The sequence below is a fragment of the Vigna radiata genome, unplaced genomic scaffold (genome assembly GCF_000741045.1).
Source record: "Vigna radiata var. radiata cultivar VC1973A unplaced genomic scaffold, Vradiata_ver6 scaffold_70, whole genome shotgun sequence".
Classification (NCBI taxonomy): Eukaryota; Viridiplantae; Streptophyta; class Magnoliopsida; order Fabales; family Fabaceae; genus Vigna; species Vigna radiata.
In genome coordinates this window covers 1,622,861-1,642,360 of record NW_014542367.1, presented here as the reverse complement: position 1 = coordinate 1,642,360, position 19,500 = coordinate 1,622,861, and the positions used below count along the sequence as shown (strand labels likewise).

Here is a 19,500-nt window from a genome sequence, read left to right as displayed (position 1 = left end):
TGCCTCTAATTCCAAGATTACAAAGAATGTTTACTTCATTCCAAACATCACAACAATGACATGGCATGATGGTAACAAACTGAAGGAGTTTTGTCATCCTTGTGATGGCAATGCTCTAGCTAGGACAAGCCAAATCTAGAAGCAACCAAGCCATGTACTCAAGAGGTTCACAGTTTTGGTGAGGGTTTGCGGAATGGTGGTGGTTGAAGATGGTAGGCTCAAGGTTGTGGTGTGTTTAATGGTGAAGGATTAAGTGTTTTAGGGTTCTCTAAGAGAGGTTGGGCCAACTCATGGAGGAAGGTGACTAGAAGAGGCCACTTGGGTTGCTCTAGCCTAGGGTGACCTTAGAAGAGGTTGTGTGCACAAAATAGCAACATAACTTTACTATAATTTCCAAGGTGATTAGAAGAGGTTGCTCTAGCCTAGGGTGACTCTTGTATTTGTTTGGCCATGCTTCTTGTGATAGGACCTTTGTTGAGATGGTTGCCATCACCTTGTGATGGTGAATCTTGGAAGCACTTTGTTGAGATTGTTTATAAGGGAAGCACTGGTTTAGCTAAACCTTAATCTCACATGCTCTGGTTTTTTTATGATGACAACACATTATTAATAACATATGTATTGTTATGTGTTACATGTTCTATTCGTTACTGTGATTGATATCTTAATGAACATGGTTGTGTTGATTCTCATATATGTATGCATACTCACTGATCTTATATTTGATACATCACTTATGATTGCATTACATATGTTTATGAAGAGAAAACCACATGCCCTTTGATGAACTAATATTGTGTGGCATAACTACAAGTTTTAAGTCAACGGTCATCATCCTGTCCTCCTGAAGTTCCAGCAACTCCGGACCCCCTACCATGTGCTTGTCCTCGAGGCCAAGCCATCACACTACGAAAGTCATCCATAGTCCACCTGTGCACTGGTGGCTGGTCATAAAGTCCTATGATCATCTCGGTAGTGGCCTCCTGCCCTCTGTAAAGGGACTCCATCCTCGCCTCCATCATAGACATGTACATGTCTCTCATCTGGAAAGGCTCTGGCTGTTGTGCTGGTGCATCTATAGGCTCATCCTCCTACTGTGTTGCAGCCCTCCTAAGACGTCTCCTAGGTACTGCTCTAGTTGGCTCGTTTCCTCTACAATACTGACAAAAATAGGAGGCATTAATAACACTCCTCGGCCTCTCGAAGGGTGAAACTGAAATGCCCACTCCTGCCTGCTGGCACAAATATGTGATTAGGGACGGAAGTCCCAGTGGCATCCTGTTGCTCATGGTGTTGGCACAGCTCATAATCTCAGTGGTAATGATCTTATCCACATTCACGTCCATCTGCCTCAACATGCAAAGTAATGTCGGAAACATGAGAGCATGGCTTGATGTTGGCATGAGTAAATGCCATCCAGTATTTAGCTAGGGGAGTTAAATCTGCCATAAGGATGTTCACCGGTGCTCCGTTCGGGTTTCTCTTAAAATGCCTCCCAGGGATGCACATCACTCGCTCAATCTCCTCATAATCCCTGGCCTCCCCCAGTATAGCAGCATACCTGCACTGCTCTCCTGGCCACTCAGTCCCTAGAAAAGCGTTGATGGTGTCAGGATCATAGCTGATCAAGTGCCCACGTATATAGCTCATGTACCTCCCTGCGGACACTCCTCCTCTCGATAAGGCGTTAGCTTAGAACTCCTTCACCAACTCAATACTGGCAGGTGCTGGATAAGTTATCAGTCTCTCCCAACCTCGCCTCTCAATCTCCAGACCAAACTCTAGAGCCAAGTCAGGAATGTACATGGCTTTCCTCTCCATCAATAGTCGCCTCTCTTGGACTATAGCAAAATGTTCCTCACGCTTCCTTGAAAGGAACCTTGAAGAATAGTATCTTCTAGGTCTCTCTGGTTCCTTCCGTTTGTTGCCCATTGTCTTAACTCTTTTTGAGGTAGACATTCCTGCATAAATCAATTTCATCCAACAAAATTCATAGAAACATCATTGAAGGTTAGTGCATCATCAAATCATACAATTCTTTGAGGAAAAACATGGCTCCTCAATTCACAAACATTCAAAAATTTCAACATTTAGGCAAAACAGCTGCAGACCGCTCAGCATCAAAGGAGACCGCCCAGGCGGTTTTCCTCAAGCCGCGCCACCGCTCAGCGCCAAAACATATCGCTCAGTAGTGGAAGCTAGGGTTTTTCAAAAATTTTGCCTATTTGATCCTAATCTTCACTCTTTTGCTAAAATCATTAATCCAGACCAAAATCATGCAATTCAATCGGTTCAAACAGTTCCTATTCTATCAATTCATGCATAGGAATCAAAAGCCCTAATTTATCATGTTCCTAAACATGTTCTTCAACAAATCCCAAAATAGAAACCTTAAATAATGAATTTACATACTTACTTGAGTGAAGATTATGAATGCTTGCAGAAAAATTGCTTAATTGATGATGTATGTCCTCTCCAATGCAAATCCCTCAACCAAAAACCCCAAACTTTGACAAAATAATGGTGCAAAATTGAATTTTTGGTGAGTGGTGAATGAGAAAGTGAGAAAATCTCTCTAAAATGCTCTTGAAAGTGAAAGAAAAGTGTTAGGGCTTAGGGAGACCGCTCAGGAGAAATGCAAAGAAGGCTTTTCTAAGTGAAAAACTTGAACAACCGCTCAACTGTTAAGAAAAATCGAGACACTCAGCGCCGCAACCGCTCAGCGGTAAAATGGACCGCTCAACGGTCTGCGCCTAATTTCTCTTCTTCTTCTTTTGCTTTCTTTTGAGTAATCTTTCCTTCTAGCACTTAATTTCAACCTTGAAATTTTCAAATATATGCTTTTCCCCTCTCAGATGCAATCATTAACATGTAATGTACTTAACACAGGATTAAAAACAAAACAATCAACTGGGTTGCCTTCCAGGTAGTGCTTGTTTAACGTCACAAGCCTGACCCAAACCTGTTTAGCACTCTTCAGTAACTGCTTATCCTTCCAACACCCTTTAATAGGTGTACTTACCTTCTATCCTTTAGTAGATACATAAAAGATTTAGCATCCCTCAGTAGATGCTACCCAAAATGTGTTCAAAGATTCAATAAAGTATATGTACAAAATCAAATACCCTAAAACTACAAATGTTTATACAAAGTAGGATTTAGATATAATCAATTCATTCCATCCCGGTTGGGATCTTCATCAACCCAACTCATCACTTGCTTTTTATCCACTCTCTTTATGGCTCTTGTGAATGGTTTCCTGATTTCCAACTTGCCATCTTCTCGACTCTTAATAACAAGCCACTTCTTGTTCTTGAATCTCACTTGTGCTCCTATTGGAAGTGGTGTATGTTCAGCGTGGATAGTGCCTCCTTTGTCAACCTCCTCATCTTCAGGTACCTGCAAAACATTACAACTATTAGAATTGGTACCTGTTGTGTCGTTCTTAAGTGCAGCTTCTCTTCTTGACTTCTTATGTCTGTCCCTCTCCTTTATTTTTACTTTCCTTCCTTTGGAGCAATTATACATTAACACAAATTCTTGATCTTTCAAAGTTATTATTCCATCATGGATACGCATTGCCATTCTGGAAGTCCTCATAAAAGGTCTTCTTAAAATTAATGGAATCCTTCCTTCATTCTCCATATACACAAGTACAAAGTCAATCAAGAATTCCAACTCCTCAATATGGACAATTGCATCTTCCACCTTACCAACTGTTTTCTTAACAGAACCATCTGCAACTGTTATAGTAGTATTTGGCTTTAACACTAACCCTTTAATTTTCTTCAAGTAACTTAAGGGCATTAAATTTATGCTAGACACAGAGTCAATCATTGTTCTTCATATATCCACATCATTTATCACGCATGGAAGAGTTAACAATCTTGGATCCTTCATTTTTGGTGGATGATGTTCCTTTCTTGGTTGCACAAATACTTCCTGTTCTCCCTCTTCTGCATCAAGGTCTATAACCTCTCCAAGGTAATAATTAATTTTCTTAGAATAAACAGGAATTTGAGGATTACTTTCTTCTAAAGGGATTTTAGTCACATGTCTAAATATTTCTCTCATCTGCCCATTGTGATTATCTCTTCTTTTCTCAACTTCTTCCAATCCCTCTTCTTCTTTCTCTTCTTCACCCAGCTCATCATTCTCACTTACCTCTTCTTCATCACTGCTAATCTCAATCACTTCTTTCTCTGCTTTTCTTTTCTTCCTTACTACAATAGCACGACATTCCTCCTTAGGATTAACATCAGTATTAACCCTAGCTTGATTCTTCTTTGTGACTTCAATCCTCTTTGATAGTTGACCAAGTTGTGTCTCTAATGATCTAAAAGTAGCTTGATCACTTGAATGTTGAGCATGATAATCCTTCACAAATTTATCAAATCTATTAGAAAATTCTCTAACATTCTCTGTCAATTGATTTATTTGCTGCCACAATGGAGAAGATTGTTGTTGCCTGAAGCTTCCTTGTTGCCCTGATGGGTTATTCTGCTGTTGACCAATACTTGGATGATTCTTCCAACCTTGGCAAGGATTGTCTTGATTGAAATTCCCTTGTCTAAACTGGTATTGGTTCCCCATATACCCATATAGTTAGCTTCCTACTGCATCTCCTCGGGTATAGCACATTGACCATTAATATGGTCTCCACCACAAAGATCACATAGCTGTTGTGCTTGAGAGACATTACGAAGTTCCTTTGGAAGTTGTGAAAGAATCTTTGTCAATGCATCTAGCTTCTGGGTCAAAAGATGATTTTGAGCTAGCATTGCATCATTTTCAGGTAAGTGCAAGACTCCCCTCTGTTGTGTCGGTACGCCCCTTTCACTATACGCTTCTTGACCATTATCTGTCATTCTCTCTATCAAGTCATAGGCTTCATCCTTAGTCTTTTGTTTGATATCACCTCCAGCTGAGGCGTCCAACATCATTTTAGATTGCATATTCAGTCCATCAAGGTAGGCAAGAACAATGGTTGTCTTGTCAAAACCGTGAACTGGTGTTTTCTTGAGTAGTCCTTTGAATCGCTCCCGTGCTTGACTTAGAGTTTCTTCCATGCCTTGTTTGAATGATGAGATCTCCAATTTTCCCTGAGTAACTTTAGACTGTGGAAAATATTTGTTGACAAATGTTCTAGCCACAACTTCCCATGTTGTAAATGTTCCTTCAGGAAAGGAATTGAGCCATGTCTTAGCATTACCCTCCAATGAGAAAGGAAACAGACTCAGCCTTACTCTTTCATCTGATACACCTGCCATCTTCACTGTGTTGCATATTTCACTAAATGTTGTCAAATGGTCATAGGGATTCTCATTTGACAGGTCATGAAACTATTTGCTCTGCACCAGGTGTATAAGTGTTGAATTCATCACCATGTTGGTCGTTTGATCTGTAGGCATAACTATGCTACTAAAATGGAAAGGGCCAACCATATCTGATTGGTTTGCAAGAGTGCGTCTTGGTGGAGTTCTTTCAGCCATCTCCTCTATTCTTCTATTTGGTGAAGGTGTCTTTCTCTCAAACATCCTTTGTTCCTTCTTCTCTGAGGCTTGGAATTTGGCTTTCATTAGTGTCTCTCTCTAAACCATCAAGCGCTCATCAACACTCATGTCTAATTTCTTTCTTCCTCTAATGTCCTCCCACAATGATTTGCAAAAAACCACTCTCACGCTCATTCCTTTATTTTTTTGGAAATAAGGCCTTTCTGACAATCATTTCTTTCTCCTCATAATTTTTCTCATCTAGAGCTTTTCACAGTGTCACTATTTCAAGCAGACAACAAAGCGAAAGTAATTGATACTCACCAAAATCCCTTGTTCCACCCCTCTCTATTTTCGCCGTTGTTCTCTATAATAAAAGAGAATGGACAAGCGGAACAATAAACCATCAAGAAAATAGCACCACAGAGAAAATCCTTCTTTCTCTTCCACTCTACTTGACGTTACCGTTCTATTGATGAACGGAGGAAATGGAAGAGGAGCAGCTCACCTTTTACAGAGAAACCATGAGGAAGCAGAAATAAAGTAATAATGTGGTACGTCAAGTTGTAATAACGTGGAGGAACAATACAAATTAAAATTATAATGCAATCATTCAAGAAAGTCAATTTTGTAAACAGAGAATAAGCCAATCGATCATAGAATAAACCCTAATTCATAAAGATGTACTCATCCGCGGCAGACTGCGAGACGACAACACACCACGAAAAGGGTTTCACCCACCACAGTCGAGAATTTCAACCACGACGAACAACTTCAAACTCCGAAGAACTTCAAACGCCGAACAACACCTTCACCCAACCACCTCAACGACCGAACGAGAACAATGGGAACTGGAATGAAGGAGAATGGAGGAGAAAGGAGGAGGACGAAGGAGGGAGAATTGAGGAGAAAAAAGGAGAACGAAGGAAGGAGAATGGACGACATGGAAGGAGGGAAGATGGCGAGAAAAAGAGATTGAATATGGAAAATAATTCATAGATGTTATGATATTTAAGTGGTATAAATCAATAATTTATACATGTTCTAAGATTAACAAGTATAAAAAAAGATTTTTTTTTTTTTACCTATTTTCATTATAACCGGTATAAAAATGTTTGTATTTTATTAAAATAATGTCATTGCACCTCTTTCATACCTATATTTTCATTATAATCGGTGTAGAAAAGTTTATTATATTTTCAAAATTATCATCGCATCATTTTTTATACTTGGTGGATTTTGACATGTATAAAAAATTGCTATAAAAAATATATTTTTCACTAGTGATTATTTGTTTTTAATGTTTATCTGATGCTCTCTATATGTTTGATTATCTGTATATCAATACCTTTGTGCTATCCTTTTTTGCTAATGTCCAAAGGGAAAGAATTATGTTGATTGGTAATTAATTGATAATGTGTATTGTTTTGTATAACATGGTTGATTATTAATCATGGTTGTGCATCATCAAAAAACGGGGACATTGTTGAGATTGTTGTTAAGGGGAACATTGGTTTAACTGAACCCATAATCTCAGTAATATCTGACTTTTTGGTTTTTTATGATGACAACGCATAATTAATAACACTTGTGTATTATGTGTTACATGTTCTATGCTTACATATTATATGATTATATGAGAACATGATTATGTTGTTGTTGTGTTGTTTATTGCATTTCACTGTGCTATATATGTGATTTTATACTTGAATGCATGAAAAATGTTTTTTGTAAAAGAAAAACCACATGCACTTTTATTGAACTTTAATTGTGTGGCAAAACAACAGTTTTGAGTCGACTTCAATATGGGGTTAGTCGATTAAAACTCGTGTCTTTGCACAAACCTTTTTCAAAGTGTGCTATGAGATTTTTCAAAGAGAAAGTTTTTCAAAACTGAGTTACACTGTTACACAGTCGACTATATGCATATTGCATTAGACTAAGTCTGTTGGTGTTTTGAAATTCTATTAATGCTTGAAATAACTTTCTAACGGTCATATTTTTAGATACGTTGACCAAGCATTAAATGTAAATCGACTACATTAATTGCGAATTCAATTAATTGCTTTGAGTGTTGCTAACTGTTATAACTGATTTGTTATATTCGACTGCATTAGTAGCAAAGTCGATTAAAATGTGTCAGAGTTGTGATATTCTATAAATTGACGCGAATTTGATTTCTGTAAGAACTTTTGTGAATCTAATAGTTTTGTGATATCTTTTCAGATAAGTGTTGTCTTACAGAAAGAGGAAAATGCTCCAAGAATCAAGAAGTGACCGTGGGGATCATCTCCTTGTGATTTCTTAAAGAGCAAGATTATTGTGCATTCAAATTCTGATCTATCTACATATTTGGGTGTCTACTGCAAGATCAGGTTCTACAATCTGTTGAAGATTGGGTTCTGTTCCTTGTTGTGACTATAGGATGAAGAGTGTATTGCGTTCTTGACTTTGAGGGGTTTCTCAAAGGGTTTAGACAACAGAAGAGGGGATTCTTGCTGTTAAAATAGCATGGCTTAGTTTCTCACACCAAGAGGGGGGTGAACTGGTGAAACTTAAAAACAATGTTCTTTTGAAATCTTTTTCGTAAAATGTGATGCCTTTAAAACTTTCTTGAAATGCAAGGAAAAAGATTTTCTAATGCAGCGGAAATAAAGTCGATAGAGTATAGAGCAGAGTCGACTAAAAATAAAAGTGTAGGGATCAGAGAAAACAAACACTGCTTTTTATACTGGTTAGGCCAACATACCTACATCCAGTGTCCTTCCAATCACAGGAAGCAAATGCACTATAATGCTTAAGGTTTTTACAACAAGGCTTTTATAGAGACCTCACGTCAAAAATATAAAACACCTCTCTAACCCTCTAATCAAAATATAGGCATACAATAACAAGACAATTACAAGAATCTCCTCTTCTACTGTCTCAACCCCTTGGAGAAACCCCTCAAAGTCAAGAACGCAGCACGCTCTTCTTCCTGTAATCACAATAGGGAAACAACCCAATCTTCAACAGATTATGGATCCTAATCTTGCAATAGACACCTCAATGTGTAGCTAGATCAGACTTTCAATGCACAACAATCTTGCTCCTCAAGAAATCACAAGGAGATGATCACCGCGGTCTCTTCTTTGATTCTTGGACCTTTTTCCACTTTCTATAAGATAGCACTAATCTGAAAGATATCACAAAATCGTTAGAATCACAAAAATCTTTACAGAAATCAAAGTTGCGTCAATTTATAAAAAATCACAACTCTGACGCACTTTAATTGACTTTGCTACTAATGCAATCGAATATAACAAAACAATTATAAGAGTTAGCAGCAGTCAAAGCAATTAATTGAATAAACAATTAATGCAGACGACATATTTAATGCTTGGTCAAAATTTTTAAAAACATGATCGTTAGACAGTTATGTCAAGCATTAATAGAATTTCAAAACACAATAGACTTAGTCGAATGCAATACTCATATAGTCTACTGTGTAACAGTGTAAAACATAATTTTGAAAAAAACTTTCTCTTTGAAAAATCTCATAGCACACTTTGCAAAGGTACGAGCAAAGACACAAGTTTTAATCGAGTCACCCCATAATGAAGTCGAATTAAAAACTATTGTTTTGCCAAATTCTTTTAAAGTTCAACATTAGTGCATATGGTTTTTCTTTTCCAAAAACATGTGTTATGCATTCAAGTATAAACTCACATATATAACATAGTGAAATGCAATCAACACAACAACAACATAATCATGTTCTCATATATAACATGTAAGCATAGAACATGTAACACACAATACACATGTGTTACTAATTATGTGTTGTCATCATCAAAAACCAGAAACTCTGAGGTTGTGGGTTCAGCTAAACCAGTGCTCCCCCTAACAACAATCTCAACACTTGCTATTAGTCTTGTTATTGTACTGCCTATATTTTGATTAAAAGGTTAGAGAAGTGATTTATATTTTTGACGTGAGGTCTCTATAAAAGCCTTGTTGTAAAAACCTTTATCATTATAGTGCATTTGTTTCCCGTGGTTGGAAGGACACTAGATGTAGGCATGTTGGCCGAACCAATATAAAAAGCAGTGTTTGAATTCTCTGATCCCTACACTTTTACTTTTAGTCGACTCTGTTCTGCACTTATTCGACTTTATTTCCGCTGCATTAGAAAATACTTTTCCTTGTGTTTCAAGAAAGCTTTAAAGGCATCACCTTTTGCGAAAAATATTTTAAAAGACTTTGTTTTTACGTTTCACCAATTCACCCCCCTCTTGGTTTAAGAAATTGAGCCATTCTTTTTTAACAAAAAGGGCACTAATGAATTCGTTGATGAAAGATCTTGGAAGACTCATGTAAGCAAAGAACACTGCTACTATTAGTAATTTTTCATTATGTTATTGTATCATTCCCTAAGATTGCTTTTACTGTTTGAATAGGAAGAATTTTCTACGAGACTTTCACATGTTAGATTCAAACATGGGTCATCTCCTACACCGGATGATGCAAGTAATAAGGACGATGACATCCGTAGGACACAGTGGTTGGTCGATGTCGTTGGTGGGAAGAAAAAGGGATGAGTATGCGGTGCAGGAAAACTTGCTACAAACTATACAACATCAAGAGGAGGTAATCTGAAGCACCAACCTTCTTCTTCCACCACTACTGCTTACGAGGCCATTGAGCACTTGACAGAGCTACTACAACAACGTGACCAGGAATACAGTGACATGAGAGTGCTACCTGGTGCTTCAGACATTCATTCCATCATCCCTCCGACCTAGCCACGACCCTCCCCATCAATCGTCATCCCTTAGCAGCCCATATAAGTTCAACCCTCATCAGTCCAACCCACATCAGTCCAGCCCACACTAGTCCAACCATCTATAGAGTAGTAGGATGATGAAGATCATTTTGATGATGACTATGTAGATTATTAGTTTTATTTTGTTATTGAACATAGTTGTTAGAACATTTGGATGTTAGAACATTATGATTCTGCTACATTGTATTTGCTCATGTCTAGATGATATTGTTTTATGTTTCATGTTTCGTTTATAAATACTAAGTTCTTAAATTTGAACAATACAAAGGATGTTATATTTTTGTTTTTGTCATCAATGATTGGATTATTTTGGGATGCATATTATGGAGGTATGTCTTGTTACCAATGAGGAGCATTGGTAAATTTGAAGACAAATGATTTTGATGATGCTACAAGAAGATAGACTTGAAGAAGATTGATATATTTGTTTTAAAAGCATCTTAGTAGTTTACAAATGTATTTGAGTATGTAAAACTTAGAAATTTCGTATCTCTAAAACTGTTACGTATTTAATCGATTATGAGAAGCTATAATCGATTATCCTAAGCTTTTCTGAAAAACCATGTTGCTTTGGAACAATCGATTATTACTCCAAATAATCGATTATCACTGGTCCTCATGAGAACTGCCCAAGTCTCTGGAATAATCGATTATCCCTTAGAATAATCGACTATAACTATTTTGAAAAACCTATAACAGACTTGAATAATCGATTATTACTTACAATAATCGATTATCACTGGCAGTTGTAAAGAGTATTTTCATTTTCAAACCAGTTAGCTATATATAGTGGTCTTAAACCCTTAGAGGGTAACTCTGAGCTTTTTGAGAATGCAGTTTGTTTGAGGAAGTCCCAAAAAGTTAGTTCATTGCCTTTGCCTGGTCTCCTGAATAGGAGAAGCTTTGCTTTGTGTGTCAAAGGTCGGAGCGATTCTCTTCGAGTTGGTAAGGCTGCCATCTTCTGGTTCGTTGGTCGAAGGAAGATTTTCTTTGCGTTGTTCCAGTTTCTTTGTCAAAGGAAAGTGCAGATTGTTCAATTCCGGTTCGTTGGTCGAAGGAAGCACCCTTCTGGTTCATTCGTCGAAGGAAGGTTTTTATTATTTTGTTTATTCATTTATTTGTCATTTGTGAAACTAATTTTTAGTGAAACATTAATCACTTTTTATAGTGATTAACAACTGGACGTAGATTCTTTTGAAATGAACCAGTATAAAATCCAATGTGTCAATTTTTCTGTTCCCTACACTCTTTACTGTTTACACATATCAATTGTCTGATAAATGTTCGGTAAGAAAATTACTTTTATAAAAATGGACCAACTTATGTTGAAGTTTGACCAAACACGCTTTCTGCTAAATCTCTTTTATTCCTACTGTGCGACTCTATAATGTTACCTATTTGTTGAGAAACGGGTAGGATTCAATTTACACCAAGAGGGGAGGGGGTGAATTGGTGAGTTTTCAAAATTAGAGTCTTTAAGAAATCTTTCACACAAAGTTGAAAACTGTACAAGTCTTTCTTGAATTGCAAGTAATGAAAATTAAGTGTAGCGGAATATCGTAGTTGACTATGCAGATAGTACAGTCGACTGAATGTAAAAGAGAAGGGATAGAGAAATTTAAACACTAGTTTTTATACTGGTTCAGCCAACAATGCCTACATCGAGTGTCCTTCCAACCTAGGAAGCAAATGCACTATAATGGTCAAGGTTTTTACAACAAGGAATTTATAGACGACCTACACGCAAAAATATAAATCTCCTCTCTAACGCTCTAACCAAAATATAGCTACAACAACAAAACCAGACTTGCAGCAAGAATTCCATTTCCTGGAATCTGTAACACCACGTCGAACAATCCTCAACGTGAATAAGACTCCATGAGTCTAACCCTTGTAATCACAACAGGTCCAAAGCAGCAAACTTCACGGATGCTAAGCCAGAATAACTTCGTGATCAAACCAGGTACACCTTCAATATGCAAATAATTATCAATCAATAAGCGCGCAACAAATCTGCCTTGGAATGTCTTTCAAGAACGATCACCACGGTCTTCTTGAAGAATTCTTGGAGCTCTCAATCACGGAGAAATCTATCTGAAACAGAATATGAAAATGTCGAATCATCAAAAGTCCTAGAACAAATTTATGTTCTGTCAATTTATAGAATTCTGTTTTTCAGAGTCTCTCATAGTAGAATATGCTACTAATACAGTCGACTAGGTTTGACAGTTATAACAGTTTCTCAACCAAGTAGCATTCAATCAACCAAAAATAAATTCTCATTTAATATAGTTGACTAACTATTCAATGCTCAACTAACTTTTGAAAATATAGTCGTTACTATACAAGAGCATAACAAAATTTCATATCAAAAAACAGATATAGTCGAATGTGTGGCGCATATAGTCGACTTCGACATGTAAGAACATTTTAAAATTCTTTTCTTCTCACAATCTCACAAAGCACCGATTCTCAAGATCTGTACAAAGACTTTAATATAGTCCATTCAATTAATATTGGAGTCGACTTTACTACAGCTTTGTCACACAGTTATAAGTTCACAAAAGTGCTTGTGGTTTTCATCTTTCAAAATATGTGCAATGCATCCAGAAATGATGTAAAAAGTACAAGTACAATAAGTATGCATTCACACAGCCACTTATCACATACACATGTTCAACAAATATACCAATTAATAAGCATAAGAACATGTAACACAACAACAACACATGTGTTATTAAGTAGTGTGTTGCCATCATAAAAAACCAGGTTGGTATAGATATTGTGTTGTCAACAATCTCAACAATCTGATACAAAATAGATACAAAATAGAGTAAATAAATAATATCAAACAGTTCAAATATACTTTGCATGTAACCAAAGCAATAAACAAAACATCAAGCAGATATGAGATAGAAAAATATTTCTCCCCCTTTTGTGAAGTTTTCATGAATTCTCTTTCCCTTTGTGCATTAACAAAAAAGGAATGCTCATGATGTAATATGTTGATATTTCAGAAAAGAGATGCATCAGTAAACAATATGCAAATATATGAAATGCATAGATGCTCCCCCTGTCACATTTAATCACATGTAAAATAACTCCCCCTGAAATGCAGGCATGTGAGTAAATATGTGAATGAGTGTACTACTCCCCCTGTCATTATGCATATATGATAAACCAGATCAGATGCACAATGCAGTACAATCAACAAAGTGTATGAACAATATAGCACAATGTTGTATCACAGATAAGATATCAAACAGATTTATCATGTAATTATACACATTTCAACAATCTCACAATATTATCTCAATCAAGATATTCATAATCAATTTAGATAAGAGATAATTGCAGATATTCAAGACAAAATAATCAATCAGCGAAAAGATAACCAAATTCCATGTTTGGAATTTATAGTCCTGTTATAATGTAGTCGATTGCATTATTGTCCCAGTCGAATTCATTGCTTGACAGTGATGTTGAATTCCACTCGTAATTCCAAAGCAATGTTTTTCCTACAAAACCTTTCAAAGATCTTCCACATATCAACCATTTTAGTTATGCAAGAAATATAATAATCAAGAAGTCAATAAAGATGTATATAACAAATCAAGCATAATCGACTTCTCATAGATCATAGTCAAATGAATAATCATTTTATGTTACTATCATTCAAAATTCCTAATTCATTTCGAATTGTGGAAAATCTCTCTCTGTTTAAAGGTTTTGTAAAAATATCAGCCCATTGATGCAAGGTATCTATATACTCAATCTTGATTGAACCCTTAAGGATGTGATCACAAATGAAGTGATGCCTTATCTCAATATGCTTGGTTTTTTAATGTAATACAGGATTCTTTGTTAGATTTATGGCACTAGTGTTGAGATTGTTGACAACACAATTTCTATATCACTTTGGTTTTTGATGATGACAACACATTGCTTAATAACATGCATATGTTGTTGTTGAATTACATGTTCTTATGTTGATTGATTGTTATATCTGTCGAAAGGAAGAGTAAGAGGACTGAGAAAGGAAGCACTAGTTTCGATGACAGTGACATGATACTTGGAGATTTTGTTAATAAAAGGAGGAAGAAAAACTGATTATCTTTTAGACTAACTTCTTATCTTTGTATGGCTTTGATTGCCATCTTTTGTGTTTTGTTTTGTTTCTTGTTTGTTCTCTTCAATGTAATATCTTGTTTTACAAGGAAATAACAATTTAGTTTGAATCTATTTCAGCTAACTTAACTTGATTAATTGAAATTTGATTTGCTGAATGTTGAATGATTCGACTTAATATAATTGAAGTTGATTATGTTGATTTGTTACACATCTTTACATATTGACTTCTATTGCTTCTGATTATATTTCTTGCATAACTAAAATGCTTGATGTGGAAAAGTTCTTTGAAAGGTTTTACAAGAAGAACATTGCTTTGGAAACTACAAGTGGAATTCAACATCCTTGGGAAGCAATGCATTCGATTGACAAAATAATGCAATCGACTGATAATAACAGGGTTATAAATTCCAATTCTGGAATTTGTTTTTCTTTCATTGAATTCTTATTTTGATTATCTGTTATTATCACTGATCTAAATTGATGTTAAATATCTTAGTTGAGATAATACTGTGAGATTGTTGATGATTGTATCATTGCATGACTAAACTGTTTGATATCTTATCTTTGATACAACTCTGTACTATACTGTTTGTATACTCTTTGATATACTGCATTGTGCATCTGATCTGACTTTGATATTTATGCATAATGACAGGGGGAGTATTACATCTCACACATTTTTCTTCACATGCCTGCATTTTTGGGGGAGTTATCATTTACATGTAATTAAATGTTATAGGGAAAGCATCATTGCATCTTGAAAATTGCATATATTTTTTGATGCATCTCTGTTTGTATATCAACATAAATATCTAGAGCATTCCTTTTTTCTATAATGCACAAAGGGGGGGAGAATTTATGAAAGCTTTATAAAAGGGGGAGAATGCCTACTCTGTCTCATATTCTGCTTGATTTTTTGTTGTTTAATTGTGTTACATGCAAAGTACTTGAATTGTGATATATCTTTTTCTACTTTGTTTTGTATTTGACTGTGCAAACATGGTTGGTTATTAATCATGGTTGTGCATCATAAAAAAAGGGGGATATTGTTGAGATTGTTGAAAACACAATTTCTATATCACTCTGGTTTTTTATGATGACAAAACATTACTTAATAACATGCATATGTTGTTGCTGAATTACATGTTCTTATGCTGATTGATTGTTATATCTGTTGAACATGTTTATGTATTGTGTTACATGTTCCTATGTTGATTGATTGATATATCTGTTAAACATGTTTATGTGTTTTATGTGCTATGTGCAATGCATCATTACATATGTTTTACTGCACATGTTTTAAAGCTAAAAACACAAGCACTTTTATGAACTTATCACTGTGTGACAAAGTTATAGTGCAGTCGGTTCCATTATTAATAGATTCGACTATGCTAAAATCTTTGTACAAATTTTGAGAATCAATGCTCTGTGAAATTTTGAGAAGAAAAGAATTTTAAAATGTTTTGCATGTTGAAGTCGACTATGTGCGCCACACATTCGACTGTATTATTTGTCTGGTTTGAAATTATGTTATGCTCTTGCACTCCAACGGCTATATTTTCAAAAGTTAGTAGAGCATTGATGACTTGGTCAACTGTGTTAAATGTGTTTTGTTTTTGGTTGACTATACTTTACTAGTTTGACTGAATTGCTATAACTGTCATAATCCAATCGACTGAATTAGTAGCATATTCGACTGTGAGACTATCTGATTAACAAAAAACTATAAATAGGCTGAACAAGAATCTGTTACGAGACTTTTGATGATCTAACATTTTCATTTATGTTTCAGATTGAATTCTCTGTTTAAAGAGCTCCAAGAATTCTCCAAGAAGACGGTGGTGATCTTTCTTGAAAGACATTCAAAGGGAGGCTGACTGCGCATACATTGCTTGATCATATTCTGCACAAAGAAGGTGCTTCTAGTTTGATCACATTGAGGCTTGACATCCTTGAAAACTGCTGCATTGATTCTGACTTGGCATCCGTGAAGACTGTTGTTTTGGACCTGTTGTGATTACAGTGGATAGTTCACTTTGAGGATTGTTCAGAGTGGTTGGCAAATTGCAGAAGAGGGGATATCTTGCTGCAAGTCTTGCTGTTGTTATTGTCTATATTTTGGTTAAGGGTTAGAGAGGAGATTTATATTTTTGACGTGGAGGTCTTTTATAAATTTCTTGTTGTGAAAACCGCAACCATTATAGTGCATTTTCTTCCTGGGTTGGAAGGACACTGGATGTAGGCATTGTTGGCCGAACCAGTATAAAAAACAGTGTTTGATTTTCTCTATCCCTACACTTTTACTTTACAGTCGAATTTACATTGAATGCAGTCAACTACGTTTTTTCGTTACATACGAATTTTCATTACTTGCATTTCAAGAAAGTTTGAAAAGTTTCATACTTTGATTTCAAGATTGCGAAAAGAATTTGATTTTGATAAAACACCAATTCACCCCTCCTCTTGGTATAAAAGTGAAGCCTACCTGTTTTCCAACAACTAGTGCTATCACATTTTAAAGGAATATTTTGTAGTTTTATACCATAGTCCTCTAATTGACTCTTGATCCAAAGAGACTGTGCACAACAGCTTCCAGCTGCTATGTATTCAGCTTCTGTGGTGGATAAAGCCACACAAGCTTGTTTCTTTGAGTGCCAAGAGATCAATGATGATCCAAGTAAGTAACATGTGCCACTGGTGCTTTTTCTATCTAGTTTGCAACCTCTAAAATCATAATCACTCCTACCATCAAGAAAAATATTTGTACCACTAGGATACCATAGTCCCAGATTTTTGGTTCCTTTGAGGTACTTTAAAATTCTTTTAATAGTAGTTAAGTGTGATTCTTTAGGTGAAGATTGGAATCTAGCACAGAGACATACATTATGCATTATGTTAGGCCTACTAGCAGTTAGATAGAGTAAAGAACCAATCATACCCCGATACATCTTTTGATCTACGCTTTTTCCAGCTTCATCAAGATCCAAGTAACAGTTGGTTGCCATAGGAGTAGCAGCCTCTTTATAGTCTAGCATTTTAAATTTCCTTACCAAATCATTGCAATACTTGGACTGGTTTATGAAGATACCATCCTTTGTTTGCTTTAATTGCAGGCCAAGGAAGTAGGTTAGTTCTCCCATCATGGACATTTCAAATTCTTCCTGCATGATTTTTGAAAATTCTTTGCAAAGCATAACATTAGTTGAACCAAAGATGATGTCAACATATATTTGAACATATAGCTTATCCTTGTTTGAATGTTGGATGAACAGAGTTGAGTCGACTTTGCCCCTTGAGAATCCTTTCTTCATAAGAAATTCACTTAGACGTTTATACCATGATCTTGGAGCTTGCTTCAAGCCATATAGAGCTTTTCTCAGTTTGTAAACATGGTCAGGATGTTCAAAGTCTTCAAATCCCGGTGGTTGTTCCACGTAGACCTCTTCCTTAATGTATCCGTTCAAGAATGCATTTTTAACATCCATCTGATATAACTTGAATTTCATTATAGATGCAATAACAAGTAGTATCCTTATTGCTTCCAGTCTGGCCACAGGAGAATAGGTTTCATCATAGTAAATTCCTTCTTCTAGGTAGTAGCCTTTTGCTACTAATCTTGCTTTGTTCTTGGTAATCTCACCAGCATCATCCATTTTGTTTCGAAATACCCACTTTGTACCTATAACTTGTAGGTCTGGTCTTCTAGGAGTAAGTTCCCATACATTATTTCTTCTGAATTGGTTTAACTCTTAATGCATTGCCATCATCCAGTTTTCATCATTTAGAGCCTCCTCTACCTTTTTAGGTTCAAATTTGGATACATATGCACATTCATGAAGAATTAATTTACCTGCCTTCTTGTGGATACACCTCTTGAGATGTCGCCAATTATGTTTTCAGTAGAGAAATTTCTTGGAACTTTCCATTCTTTAGTCGATTTCGATCTAGGAGAGTCGACCTCTTCAATATTGTTTTCTCTATCAGTGGGTTCATTAGGTACTTCTTCTTCTCCTGTTGAATTTTCATCTTCTTCAGTTAAATCCTTGACATGTTCAGATACATTTGGAGCCATGATAAACTCATCAAAAACAACATGAATAGATTCGTCAACATTCATAGTCCTTTTGTTGTACACCCGATAAGCTTTGCTGTTTAAGGAAGAACCTATGAAAATAGCTTCATCTGCTTTGGAGTCAAACTTGCCAAGGTTCTCTTTACCATTATTCAACACAAAACATTTGTTTCCAAAGATTCTCAAATGTGAGATGTTTGGCTTTCTTCCTCTCAACAACTCATAGGGAGTCAACTTCAATGTTGATCTTAAGATAGTTTTGTTTAGCACATAGCATGTAGTGCTGACTACATCTGCCCAGAAATATTTTGGCATGTTTCTATCATTCAACATAGATCATGCAAGTTCTTCAAGAGCTTTATTCTTTCTTTCAACGACTCCATTTTGCTGTGGAGTTCTAGGTGCTGAAACGTTGTGTGATATTCCTCTTTCAGCCAGATAATCATCAAAGTCCTTATTCTGGAATTCTCCTTCATGGTCACTTCTAATCGACTTGATCTTGAGGTCCATTTCATTCTGAATAACAACAGCAAAACGCTTGAACACTTTGAGAGCATCATTCTTGGTTGCAATGAAGTAAGTCCATGTATACCATGAGTAATCATCTACAATGACAAGTCCATAAGAATTTCCTCCGAGACTTTTTGTGGAGTAATTGCAGAGGTTTTCTTGTTGACATATCTCTTTTAATTTTGAATGGCTCTTTGGTTTGCTTTCCTTTTTGGAAGGCATCACATAATTTTTCTATAGTGTATCGAATTTTGGGCAGACCATTTACCAGGTTCTTGGAGACAAGTTTGTTTAATTGATTCATACTGATGTGAGCAAGTCTCTTGTGTCATAACAAAGCATCTTCTTCCTTAGTCATCAGACATACAACAGAGTCAAATGAGTTGTCTGTGAAGTCGATTACATAGATGTTGTTCAATCTTTTTCCCACCAGTAGTAACTCATCTGTTGTCCCGTTGCTGATCAAACAA

At 36.0% G+C, this 19,500-nt stretch overlaps 1 protein-coding gene across 1 annotated transcript; it reads right to left on the bottom strand.

The window, feature by feature from the left end:
* Window positions 1-1,091: 1,091 nt before the first annotated feature.
* Window positions 1,092-18,101, bottom strand: LOC106779959. Its single transcript, XM_014668177.1, has 3 exons — window positions 17,771-18,101; window positions 17,331-17,476; window positions 1,092-1,346 (listed from the first exon to the last, which is right to left on the bottom strand). The coding sequence occupies exons 1-3, from the start codon at window positions 18,099-18,101 to the stop codon at window positions 1,092-1,094; spliced, it is 732 nt and encodes a 243-aa protein (XP_014523663.1).
* Between the last annotated feature and the right edge of the window lie 1,399 nt (window positions 18,102-19,500).

Coding starts and splice junctions, on each gene's coding strand:
- LOC106779959 (XM_014668177.1), bottom strand. CDS start 18,101: ATGGATGATGCTGGTGAGATTACCAAGAACAAAGCAAGATTAGTAGCA. Junction 17,477..17,770: donor ATCATGGTATAAACGTCTAA/GTGAATTTCTTA, acceptor TTAAAATGCTAG/ACTATAAAGAGGCTGCTACT. Junction 1,347..17,330: donor GGCCTAACATAATGCATAAT/GTATGTCTCTGT, acceptor ATGTTGAGGCAG/ATGGACGTGAATGTGGATAA.